This window comes from Elephas maximus, chromosome 4 (assembly GCF_024166365.1).
Source record: "Elephas maximus indicus isolate mEleMax1 chromosome 4, mEleMax1 primary haplotype, whole genome shotgun sequence".
NCBI classification, from domain to species: domain Eukaryota; kingdom Metazoa; phylum Chordata; class Mammalia; order Proboscidea; family Elephantidae; genus Elephas; species Elephas maximus.
Window position 1 is genome coordinate 179,102,789 of NC_064822.1, and position 13,225 is coordinate 179,116,013.

General features: G+C 49.6%; 1 protein-coding gene across 1 annotated transcript; it reads right to left on the reverse strand.

Annotated features, from left to right (window-relative positions):
- Nucleotides 1-530: 530 nt before the first annotated feature.
- On the reverse strand, nucleotides 531-10,178 carry MB (myoglobin). Its single transcript, XM_049881595.1, has 3 exons — nucleotides 10,032-10,178; nucleotides 4,321-4,543; nucleotides 531-1,205 (listed from the first exon to the last, which is right to left on the reverse strand). The coding sequence occupies exons 1-3, from the start codon at nucleotides 10,124-10,126 to the stop codon at nucleotides 1,059-1,061; spliced, it is 465 nt and encodes a 154-aa protein (XP_049737552.1). The 5' UTR covers nucleotides 10,127-10,178; the 3' UTR covers nucleotides 531-1,058.
- Nucleotides 10,179-13,225: the final 3,047 nt, after the last annotated feature.

Below are 13,225 nucleotides of genomic sequence, written 5' to 3' on the forward strand. Positions count from 1 at the left end.
TGAGGTACCTCTCCCCGTCCTCTTCCCTGCTTCCTCCTCCCCCCTTCCTCCATTTCCTCCTCTCTCCTGCCTCATTCTCCTTCTGCTCTCCACAGGTGCGCACGAGCATGCACACACAGTCACACGCAGAGACACACTCACACATACACACACACTGACACACGCTCACACACACACTGACACACGCACACTCCCACCGTCTGCCTTCTTGACCTTGCTCTCCTCGGGCCCATCCACCTGCTCTAACCCGTTGCCCTGGAATTAACTCCGACCCACATATTGACCCTAAAGACAGAGTAGAGCTGCCTCATAGGGTTTCCAAGGCTGGAGTCTTTAAGGAAGCAGTCTGCCACATCTTTCTGTCCTGGAGTGGCTGGTGGGTAGAACCACTGACCTTTCAGTTAGCAGTTTAGCGCTTAACACACGGCACCACCCGGGCTCCTTTCCTGCTCTAAAAAAGACTAAAAAAAAAAAAAAAAAAAACTAGGGGATGAAAAACTCCACGTGGAGACTGAGATGTTACAGGGTCTTTTATTGAAACCAGGTGAGTCACCCCATTAACTGAGAAGGTGCGCTATGTTCCAGACACCTAAACGCCTCCCTTGGGCTGGGCTGGGCTGAGCATGGCCATTCTGCCCTCCAGAACTCCTTGTGGTAAAAGGACTCTCTGCTGCTTTCAGGGGCAGTGACGAGCCAGAGGATTTTTAGGCTGGGGCTCAGGTTAGGGCCTGGGCTTGGGTTAATGGTGAGGGGAAGGCTGTGGGTCAGTTTGGAGGTGAGGAGGATTTGAGTGGGGATTCAGGCATGAGGAGGGTTAAGGATGACTCAGACTCTGAGCAAAGGGTTGGCTGCTCCCAGCCTCCAAGGTGACGACCCTCCATGGAAGCCCCTCCCTGGGCCTGGGAAGCAATTAAGGACATCTGCCCCCAGCTCCCCCCCTCTCCGGTCCACCTCTCCTAAACAAAGCAGACACTCCAAACAAATCCTACATTGCTACTTGAGGCTCAGCCCCACCTCCCCTGGGTCTTGTCCCAGGGGGTTGGGGTGGGGGACGGGGCCTAGCCCTGGAACCCCAGCTCCTTATACTTGGCCGCAATGTCATTCCGGAACAGCTCCAAGGCCTTTTTCATGGCTCCCTGGGCATCAGCGCCAAATTCCGCAGGATGCTTGCTTTGCAGAACGTGGATGATGGCGTCCGAGATGAACTGCAGACACAGGGGACAAGAGGGGTGGTGGTCAGCGGGGTGGGACAAGCCAGGAGCCAGCAGGGAGTCAGACGCATCCCACTTTCTCTATTTCAGGCGCATTTATTGAGCACTAATTACAGGGTTGCTGAGTCAGAATCGACCGATGGCAACTGGTTTGAGTTTTTTTTTTTTTAATTATGTACCGCGCATGACTTTGAGTGATCTCCCTGGGTTAACTCCTTTAGTTCTACAAGCCCACAAGACAGAGCCTACAACCCCTGCTTTACAGATGGGGGAAACTGAGGCACAGAGAAGTTAAGCTGTGTGCCCAAGGTCATGTAGCCAGAAAGGGGCAGAGCTGGGATCTGAACCAGGGTGCCTACGCTTTTATCACTACCCTCTGCTACCACTCAGAAACGCCACCAGCAGCTGGGCCTGGGGCACCAGTGACACGGGGGCTGCAGAAAAAAAAAAAAAAAAAAAGGGAAATGCTCAGAATCTGTGATTTTATCAGGGATTTTTCAGTCAGAAAATCTAGAAGAAACTATTTCCATTTGCACGTGTTTACATTTTTCCTTAATGATCTAGTGTGGTTACTGCTTTGAATACCCGACTGGGGGGAGTATCATATTTTCTGTACATGTGGGGTTGCCAAGCACAGAAATATTGGTGGGAGGGAAGGAGGGAAGGAGACGGAGAGGAGAGGGACAAGGCCGTGGCTCTCCCCCAGGACTGATAACACTTTATATCAGCGTCACCATCACTGCTCACATCGACATCCATAATCCTCTTACCAGGAAGATGGAGCTAGTAAATGGAGACCCTGGAGACAAAGAAGCCCTCACCGTGCAGTGGTTAAAAGCTTGGCTGCTAACCAAAATGTCAGCAGTTCAAATCCACCAGCTGCTCTTCTGAAACCCTACAGGGCGGATCTACTCGTTTGAGTTGGAATCAACCTGATGGCAAGGGGTTTGTTTGTTTGTTTTGGTTTCTGGAGAGAAAACAGAGAAAGCATGAGACTGCTTTAAGGATTGGAAGGCCTCATGGATATAAAACTGCTACTGGGCTTTTTGTCCCTGGATGGGGCAAACAGTTGAGCATTCGGCTACTAGCTGAACAGTTGGTGGTTTGAACCCACCCACAGGCACCTCAGAAGGCAGGCCTGGTGATCTGTTTCCAAAAGCCTTGAAAAACCATATAAAGCAGTTCTACTCTGCACACATGGGGTTGCCATGAGTTGGAATCGAGTTGATGGCAGCTAACAACAACAATCACACATCACTAGGGAACAGAAATGAAAGAGAGCCCATTTCTGCTCTTGAGGCCTCGCGCCCCAGTGGGGGAGACAGCTGTGTAAAGAGATGAGTTATAACACAGTCCAGAAGCAATTACGACAGAAAGCGCCAAGGGGGGCTAGTAGACGGAGAGACTGACCACCTCGTGGGCTCTGGAGCAGGAGCAGAGAAGGCGGCTTCTGAGCTGGAGGGCGAACAGATATTTACCAAGAGAAAACCACAGGGACCACAGCACTGCAGAATCTCTGAGGCAGAGCTGGCTGGGTGCCATCTGTGAGCCTCATGATGCTGAGTGGGCTGGGCAGGAAAGATTGTGGCGAGGGTGGGGAGTGAAGAATGCAGAGAAGTGAGGCTGAAGAAGGTCAGTGGCGGTGGTTGTTGATGGGACATATTGTGCCAAGTGAGCTTAAGAGCTTGAGCTCTGGAGCACCATAGACTGACTTCACTTCCTGGCATATTAGCTGTGTGATCTTGGGCAAGCTACTTAACATCTCTGAGACCCCAGTTTTCAAATCTGTACAGTGGGGATGAGAATGGTAGCTACCTGGGGCCCAGACTGCTAACTGCCTACCTGATATTCATTCCTTGGCAACAGAACACTGGTTTTATTTGGGTGGTGAGAGACTACATTTCCCAGCTTCCCATGCAGATAGACATGGCCTTGTAACTAAGATCGGGCCGATGAGATGTAAACAAAACATGCTGGATGAGATTTCTGGGAAAACTCCTTAAAAGAGAGCCTGCCTCTCTTCTTCCTGCTTCCTGTTTGGATTATGGACCAGATGGCAGGAGCTCTAGCAGCCATTTTGGTCCATGAGGCAACCTTGAGAATGGACACTATATGTTAAGGATGGTAGCACAGAAAGAAAGAACCCATGTCTTTATTGACTATGGTGCCACCACAACAGCTCTGGACCCCCAACCCCTGAACTTCTTTTACGTGAGAGGAAAAGAAGGCACTGAATGCAATTCCTAACCTTGTGGGGTTATTGTGAGAATTCCATGGGTTTTTTTTTTTTTTTTTTGATCCAGGTAAAAGCATCCTAACTGGTAGCTGTCACCATTATCCTCATCCTCGTCACTACACTAGTCTTCCTGTTGCTCCCACCCCCAGAGGAAGCACTTATTCATAGGGTCCTTTACTCCCCAACTCCCTCAATGCTTCCTCTGCTTCGTCCCCCCTCCTCCCACCAGTTATAAAGAGAGAACCTTAAGCTCAGGCTCCCCTAGGTCCACCCAACTTCTCAGCCCATCTCAGGAGGTTCAAACCAATGGCTTGTGCCTGGGACACCTGAGGTTCTTCACCTATAAAGGTCTTAGAACCAATAGAGCCAGACTGCTGGCCATCCCGCCACAGAATTGACCAAGTGCCACTAAATTCCTGTCGTAAGGGTCCTGGATGTCCTGGACTCCAAATCATACAGGGCTTAGGAGCTGGGGTTCTGGAATAATATAGACCTGATTCTGACACTTGCTACCTCTGTGACCATGGACAATTTGCTTCTCCTCTCTGTGCCTCAGTTTCCTCATCTGTCCAGTGGCAATGGCAGTGACCTGTACCCACGAAAAGTCTCTACCCAATGCCCATTCTCCCCTCTTCCTTGGTAATCATATACTAATTTTACTCGAAGAAGAAATATGTTCAATCTCAATGACCCCAGGAAAAAGGCAAAGTGGGTGACTTCGCTATTTTACAGATGAGAAAACCAGGACACAGAGGAAGTGACAAAGTCAAGGTCATCCATCAAGTTAGCGGCTAAGCTGGGACTCGAACCCAAATCTCATTCCCTCAGAGGCCTCTCCCTGCATTCTCCGCCTGCCCAGGCCTTGCCTCCTACCTCCAGATACTTGATGGGGATCTTGTGCTTGGTGGCATGAGACTGGGCCAGGGGCTGAATCTCCGCCTGGTGATGCCCTTTCTTCTTGAGGATGCCCCCCAGGGCAGTGAGCACAGTAACACCTTGCTTCTTCAGGTCCTCGGAGGCCTTCATCTCGCCCTCTGTCTTCAGGTGCTTAAACTTGTCGAACTTCTCCAGGGTCTCGGGATGACCTGTGAAGAGCCTGTGGACACAGGAGGCTGGAGTCAGAGGCTGGGAAGCACAGTGGGTCTGGAGACAGCCAGGGTTGAGTTCAAGTCCAGGCTCCTCTGCTTCCCAGCTGGGTGGGGCTGGGCAATTAACTTCGCCTCTCTGTGACTCATCTAAGGAATGGGGGTACCAGAGCTCCCTACCTTACAGAAGGGATGTGAGGATTAAATGAGATAGTATATGTTAAGTGCCAGCAGGGGGTCTGGCACACAGTAAGTTTGTATAAATGTTTGCTATTTTCTCCTTCTTCTCTCTCCTCTGCTCCTCCTTCTTCTCCTTCTCATTTAGTAAGTTTATGAAGATGGCAAGACTATATCTCAAGTACTTTGAAGGTGTTATCAGGAGGAGGGATCAGTCCCTGGAGAAGGACATCATGCTTGGTAAAGTAGAGGATCAGCGAAAAAGAGGAAAACCCTCAACAAAATGAATTGACACAGTGACTGCAACAATGGGCTCAAGTATAACAACGATTGTGAGGATGGGGCAGGACCGGGCAGCGTTTCATTCTGTTGTATGTAGGGTCGCTAGGATTCGGAGCTGACTAGACGGCACCTAACAACAACAACGTGAGGGAGGTAGGTCTCTGGCTGGAGTAAACAGTTTGTACTCGACTACTAACCTAAAGGTTGGCAGTATGAACCCACCCAGCAGCACCATGGAAGAAAGCCCTGGCAATCTCCTTCCGTAAAGTTTACAGTCAAGGAAACCCTATGGAGCAGCTCTACTCTGTAACACATATGGTCACCATGAGTTGGAATTGACTCGATGGCAACAGGTTTATGAGGTAGACGCCATTCTATGGACAGGGAAACAGAAAAGCTAAGTATCTTGCCAGCCTTTTAATACAGGCAGTCTCGCTCCACGTCTATCCTCTCGATGACTACTCACCCTTTGTTATTCTTACACGAAGATACTTATCTGCATGCTTGATGCACACATGAGCACGTACTCTCACCAGTGAACACACACGCGTGCTCTCATAGATGCACACATTCATATATGCCTGCATAGACTCAGACACATAAAACATACACAGGTGCTCAGAAGGGTTTCACAAGGACACAAGCACCCACACAGGCACACACACACACACACACAAAGGTACTCATAAATGTCTCACAAACACATACTCATAGGCACAACCATGCACATAGGCACACCTATGCACACACAAACACACACACAGGTACTCATAAATGTCTCACAAACACACACCAGTACGTATAAGTACACACACAGGCACACCTACAGACACACACACACCCCAAACCAAAACCAAACCCAGTGCCATCGAGTTGATTCCGACTGATAGCGACCCTATAGGACAGAGTAGAACTGCCCCATAGAGTTTCCAAGGAGCGCCTGGAGGATTTGAACTGCCAGCCTTTTGGTTAGCAGCTGTAGCAGCACTTAACCACTATGCCACACACACAGGTATTCATAAATGTCTCACAAACACACATCTGTACGTACAAGCTTGCACACAGGCACACCTACACACACACACACACAGGTACTCATAAATATCTCACAAGCACAAACCCATATGCACAAGCACACACACTCATAAATGTCTCACAACTGTACACCCACATGCACATGCACGCACACACACACACACAGGCACACTCCCATACAGACACATATTCACAAGCATGCACCGTGTAGCATGGACAGAGAGCAATTCCTTTCCCCAGGAGCGTATCTTGTGCTTCCCCAGAATGCCCAGGCCTGCCCACGGTCACATCCAATGTCACCATCTCACCCCAGGGCCCATCACAGTCTTGTGCTTCACTGACAGCTTGTCTCTGGCACCTTTCACCCAAGGGTCCCCAAGCTCCTGACTATTATTATCTGGCGACAATGATCCTTGTACTCCTGCCTGACAGATGGGAGACCTGGCACTACAGACAAAGGCCTGAGGCCAGGACTCTGGGAGGAGAGTGGGGCAGGAGAGGGCTGAGGACTTGGGACTCACAAGGCAGCTGAACATCTTAGACATTTGAGAGCCCCCTCCCCTGATGTCTGAGGAAAGATCAGGGGAATGAGAATTAAGGAAGCCAGATCTGCTTCCAGCTCTGTCTCCAACATTCTGTGTGATGTCGAAAAAGTCACTTGCCCTCTCTGGGTCTCAGTTTACCCATCTGTAAACCAAAGGGTTGGTCTAGATGATTTCTTAGTCTCCAAATTTTAAGACTTGCCCTCCGCCTACCCTCCACTCTTAGGCACCAGTCAGAGCAGGAGCCGAGATTTATTTTTAAACCGTCCAGGAGCGTTGGGCTAATTAGTCCACTCTCCTAGTCTGGCACGACACATCTGTCTGCTTCCCTTGTCCCCAAGTCCTTCACCTGGAAGCCCCCGGGCAGCCACAGAAGGCCACAGATTGTCTGATAACAGTACCCCAGAAAATGAGCAGAGAGAAGCCCCTCACCCTTGTGGAAACAGGTGGAGGGCCTTCCAAGTAGTGTTCCAGAAACCCGCACTTGCCTGGTGTTTTTATCTTTAAGCCTATTGTCAACCTTCCCAGCTTATCTTACAGGTCTCCAGGCAAGTCAGAGGGCAAAGAGGTCATTTCCCTGCTGTCGTCTGAACTGAGGCCCAACTAGACACCCACATGGAAGACTGAGGATTCTCACAGATCCGTGAAAGCCCGTCTCTGTTCTAGAACGAAAGAACCAGAGTGAGGACTGGCACTCATCTCTCGTGTAGCAAGATTGTGGGAGAGTGTGCATAGTGATCAAGAGCAGGGATGCTGGATCCAAGCTGCTCTCCTCTTACTTGCTGTGTGACATTGGGCAAGTTACTTAACCTCTCTGTGAAATATGGATGATAATAATAATATCTACTCATAGAACTGTTGTGAGATATAAATGAGTTTACATGTGTGAAGTACTGAATACAGTGCCTGGCAATCAGTATGGACTGTACAAATCTTTGCTGTCCTTCTTATCATCACCATCATCATCACCATAATATTGATCATCTCTGATATTATCATAACCATCATCATCATCAGCTCCATCATCATACCCATCACTATCACTACCATCACCATCATTTCATCATCTCCACCATTATCATCACCATCATCAACTCCATCATCGTCTCTACCATCATCGTAACCTACATCATCATCCCCATCACTGTCACCATCATCATCATCACCACCACCGCCACCACCATCATCATCATTGTTAGGATGAGGAATTTTAGGTTCTGCCTATAGCTGCCACTGGCTGGCTGAAACTCTCAGGCTCAGGTTCCTCCCTGTGACATGAGAAATACTGGCCATGAACAATGGTTTTCAAACTTCTCATGTCCTGAAAATCCTTTGTTCAAGTAAAAGAAGCAAAAATAAAGGAAACAGAAAGGAAAGGCAGGAGCCTAGAGCCTACCCAGCAGCCTGCTTCTGGAGCCAGAATCTCCAACTGATCGTCCAACTTTTATGTTCTAGAACTCTACGATCAGGTACTTGCAGTGAAGGCCTGCGTGTTTTGCCAACAGACTTGGGTTAACAGAATGGTCCCTCTTTTATAATCAGAGGATTCTGAGACAAGACCTTTCCAAGGTCAGTAAGAAAGCCCGGGTTCAGCATTGTAAATAGAAACAGAAGCCAGTCCCCATGGGGCATTTGGGAGTTAGCACTGTCTTCCCTCCCCCACCCAAGGAGGCCAGCCTTTCTGTACCCCAAACACTGGAATCCATTGGCATGTCTCTGCCCATCCTGCAGCTAAGACATGACAGGGCATTGGGCACTCTGGGGCCTCGTAGGGGTCAGAAGTCTCAGGCATCACGTCTCCTCCCTGGCACCTGGTCCCCTGGCAGGCCTGTTGGATCCACCCAGGGAAGGGAGGAAATGTTTCCCTGATGACACAATATCTCAAGGCTCCTCAATACACCCAAGTCATTGGCTCAGGGCTGGCAGCCCCCAGATCACCTGGAAAAGCCTCCCTTCCTCTGCTCTGCAAACCCTGGTCTTCCCCTTGAGCTTCAATGCCCTGCCTTCTCTCTGAAAACAAGAGAGGCTTGTAGACTGAGAGAATCCCAGGATGTGAGAGCAGAAAGGGACTTCAGAGACCATGTAGACAGTCCTTCACTCAACCAATAGGGAGATAGGTCCCAGAGAGGTATAGTGACTTGTCCAAGGTCACACAGCAAATGAGTGGCTGAGGAGTTGATGTCAACTTGGGAAGAGCCTTTCAGGGACTCAGGGTGTCTTTTCAGGAGACATCAATGCAGCTCTGGTGGCCAGCTGACAGAGACAAGAGGAAGAAGACATAGGGAATACCCCAAGATGCCAATTAGAGTCAACAGAGACCTTGACTGTCCTTCCTCAAGTGTTTCTAGCACTGGCCTATAAAGGCTGAAACCTCAACTAATTGAGATTCCAGGACTGGCCATTCTGCCCAGGCAGATGAGAACTAGGAATGGACAAAGTCCAAGGGAGACAGAAAGGGCATCTGAGTGGGACAGGAAAAGCTTCCCTGGCTCATGAATAAGAAGAAATTCGTCTGTAAGTTAAAGCACCAAGGACAATCTGTTCATCTGTGGCAACCCCAGGGCCCATTTTCTCCAGGTACAGTGAATGTTGACCATTAGGCTGTTGACTTGAGCTCACTCAGATCATTAGGGAAGGGGCCAGGAGGAGAGGACCGTCTACCACCATTTTGGGGTAGAAGGCAACGGAAAATGAGAGTCTATTTACAAGCCATAAGCCATCCTATACTTAGAAAATTTGAATTTTTTTTTTCAGGAACCCCTTGTAGAAACTTGGACACCACACTATTCTGAGATCTCGAATTCAAGACATACTCAAGGCCAAAAGTCATTAAGGGGCCTTTGTCTTCTGTTTTCTAATTATAATACCTTGAGAGACCCCTAGTGTGGCCTTCATCTCTAAGAGTTATGAACATCTTCTAGAACTCACTGTATGACAGGAATGGTGCCACTCTGTGAGGTAGGTATTAGGATCCACCCCGCCCATTATGCACGGGATGTTGAGGCTCAGAGAGGTTGAATAATTTCCCAGTGGTCACACAACCGCTCAGTGGCAGAGCAAGACTAGGGGCAGACCTGTGTCACCTCCAAGGCCATGTCTTAGCCTCTGCAGCTTAAGGACTTCAATGGGCTTGTGACTTCGGGGATGTCCTTTTCCTCTCAGGTCCTTCTCTTCCTCATCTGTTAACGAGGTGCCTGGACAAGACCTCTCAGTGCCCTCATTAACCCTATAATGTCTATAATTCCAGGATTCATCTTGGGGGGTTCCAGGCACCCAGGGTTCTCCTTTCTCTGACTTAAATCTCTTGACACTTCAAAGCAAAGGAAAACCAAGTAGAAATTTCAACAGCCCCAACTAATGCAGCCAACTGGTCAACCCTGCAGCAAAATTTCCACCTTGCAGCTGAACACCCTTGAACCTTTGAGGGGTGGGTGATGGGGGCCACAGGATTTCTTCCTTTTACCTGACGAAGACTTCCAGCCCATGGCCCGGGATGTCAGCCTCCACTTTCCCCCAGGTTTTCAACACCAACTCCCATTCCCCGTCGCTGAGTCCCATGTCGTGGTCTGAAGAAGACAAAAAGAGCAAGTGCAACTGAATGGGTGTCCTGGCCTGGACAGCTGGGAATCTGAGGCCGGCCTGGTCCCAAAGGGGTTTTATACCTTCCCTGACACGGATCACCTGACCACTCTTATTTTCTCTCCCTGTCTCTCTCTCTCTCCCTCTCTCTTTCCTCGTCTCTCTCTCTCTTTCTCATGCAGGGGTCTAATCTTTTGCTTTCTCTAGCCCTCACATGGAAGCTATTTTGGGGCCAGTGCCATTGTGGGGAGGTAGGACAACTCAGGCCACTGAAGCGGGGGCGGGCTGTGGAAGGAGTGGGGAGGAGGTTGGACCATGGTCTGGACTCTCAGAGGCCAACAGAAAGGGCAGCTGACAAGGCTAATGCCAGCAGCCTGAAACCCAACTCTCCCTGCCGTCAGACATCCCAATAGGCCATGTCATGTTTCAAAGCTTGGGCAGCGGGCACCTAGCCTGGCCACAGGGACAGTCCTGGCCCTTCACAGTCTCCTGTTCACCTTTACCAGAAGCGATGGCAAGTGGCCTAGCGGGCTTCCTGCTGATAGCTGGTGAAGCCAGGCAAGTCCACAACCTGGAGTCTGGATTTCTCCACTCTACTCACAGAACTTCTGGCTTCGTAAAAAAGAAAACAAACAAACAAAAAAACTCTGCCATGGAGTGGATTCCGACTCATAGCGACCCTATAGGACAGAGTGGAATTGCCCCATACGGTTTCCAAGGTGCGCCTGGTGGATCTGAACTGTCAATCTTTGGGTTAGCAGTCGTAGCTCTTAACCACTAGGCCACCTGGGTTTCCCCTGGCTTCACAGCCCTGCTCAGATATTTCCCCCTGAAAAGCTTTATTCAACATACCCCCTCAAGGCACAGTTAGTGGCTCTCACGTTCCACTGATCTATGTTCTTATTGTATTGTTTACCTCATTACATCATCCTTCTTTGCTTCCCTGTTGTCTCCCCCATTCCTATGAAAGCAGCCAATACTGAGACTTTACTCTGTGCTAGGCCCTGCTCCGAGCACTTTCCATTTGGTAACTCATTTAATCCCCCAGCAGCCCTAGGGGACAGATGCTGACATTACCCTCAGTTAATGGAGTGGAGCTTAAGGAAACTTGTGAAGGGCACACAGCCAGCTGGTGGCAGAGCTGGGATCTGAACCCATGAAGTCAGGCCCCCAGTCTATGCTCCTGTCCCCATTTGTTGAACAGCTTGATTTTCATGAGGGCAGAGGCTCTGTCTTAGACATCTGTGTGTTCCTTGGACCTAGCAGAGTGCCTAGCACCAAGTTTGAACTAAATAAATGTTCATTGAATAAAAAGATGGATGCCTTTGCAAGGAAGGCAAGTTGGGGGGGGTGTGATTGATCTTATTTTCCATCATTCATCCATTCATTCATTCATCCATCCACCCACCCACCCCCCTATCCACCCACCCCCCTATCCACCCACCCACCCACCCATCCATCCATCCATCCATCCATCCATCCATCCATCCATCCATCCATCCATCCATCCATCCATCCATCCATCCATCCATCCATCCATCCATCCATCCATCCATCCATCCATCCATCCATCCATCCATCCATCCATCCATCCATCCATCCATCCATCCATCCATCCATCCATCCATCCATCCATCCATCCATCCATCCATCCATCCATCCATCCACTCATTCACCCACCCACCCAGCCAGCCAGCCAGCAATTGACAAATCCAGCAAGCATTTATAGAGTCCCTGGCTGGTGCATATGGTTAAGTGCTCAACTGCTAGCCCAAAGATCGGCAATTCGAACCCACCAGAAGCAACTTGGAAGAAAGGCCTGGCAATCTGCTTCTGAAAGGTCACAGCCTTGAAAACCCTATGGAGCAGTTCTACTCCACACACATGGGGTCACTACGAGTTGGACTCGACTGCAGCTAACAATGAAATAACACTGTGCTGCATGCTGAGGATAACAAAACCAAATAAAGCCCATCCCTGCACTAAAGAAATGCGCAGAGCCCTTGGGAAGATAAGTAAGAGGAATAACATCATAGTGCGGTTGATTTGGTGCTATGATCAAGGTATGGCTGACCTTCTTTCCATCTGCACGGGGCTTTATAGTTTACAAAATGCCTCTCCAGGCAGGACTACATCTAATCTTCACAACACCCCTGCGAGGGAGTGAGCCTCATCTCCATTTTACAGGTGCAAAAGATGAGGCTCAGAAAGGATAGGTAGTGTCCCGGCTGAGCTGTGTCTCTACTGGACATGTCAGTTATGACTGTCCCACCTACATGGCCCTTTCTAAAGATAACTGCCCTGTCCCAGCCCTCAAGTCACATTCTGGGACCACATGTGCCTCCCAATCTGCCGCCAGTCATGCTGATTGGACCAGGGCTGACACCTGACCCAAGGACAGCCAATGGCTGGGCTTTGTCCAAATAGCCAAATGTCTAGCACTTTGTCAATCAGACCCCTTGTCTTCAAAATGTGAACAGGGATGTTTGACAAGAATTGGTCAGACGGCAGCACGTGCAGAGCGAAAGTAGATAAAATTCATGGTGAGTGCTGGGTAAGACTCCCCAGACTTAGAGCTCCCGAGTGGAACCTTGGGTCTAGAATGTCCCTCCATTCTGGCCTCTGCTAAACCCGGCTCAAATACTGCTCAAAGATTTCCGTCAGCTGCCACTTCTTTATGACCCCTTGTGTGTCCTTCAGTGAGGCCCGTTTATTGAGTCAGCTGATCCCTAATGGCCAAAAGGGTCGGAGCAGCATGGGCTACCCATCTAGTGCCTTGTCCATGACAATGCTCTCTGGATCTCATTCAGGATGTCCAGTCGGTCGACTTGCAAGGGCTCATTCAGCTTTAACTGTTTAAGATGCATCAGAAAAATGAGTAGCTAAAATGCCGCAGGGACTTTTCAGAGGCGCTATCCTTCAAGGTCCCCTGGTGGCACAAACAGTCTGTGCTTGAACACGAACCTAAAGGTTGGTTGGCAATTTGAACTCACCCAGCAGTATGAAGGTCGGAGCCTTGAAGACACTGTGGAGCTCAGTTCTACTCTGCAACACATGGGGTCTCCATCAGTCAGAATC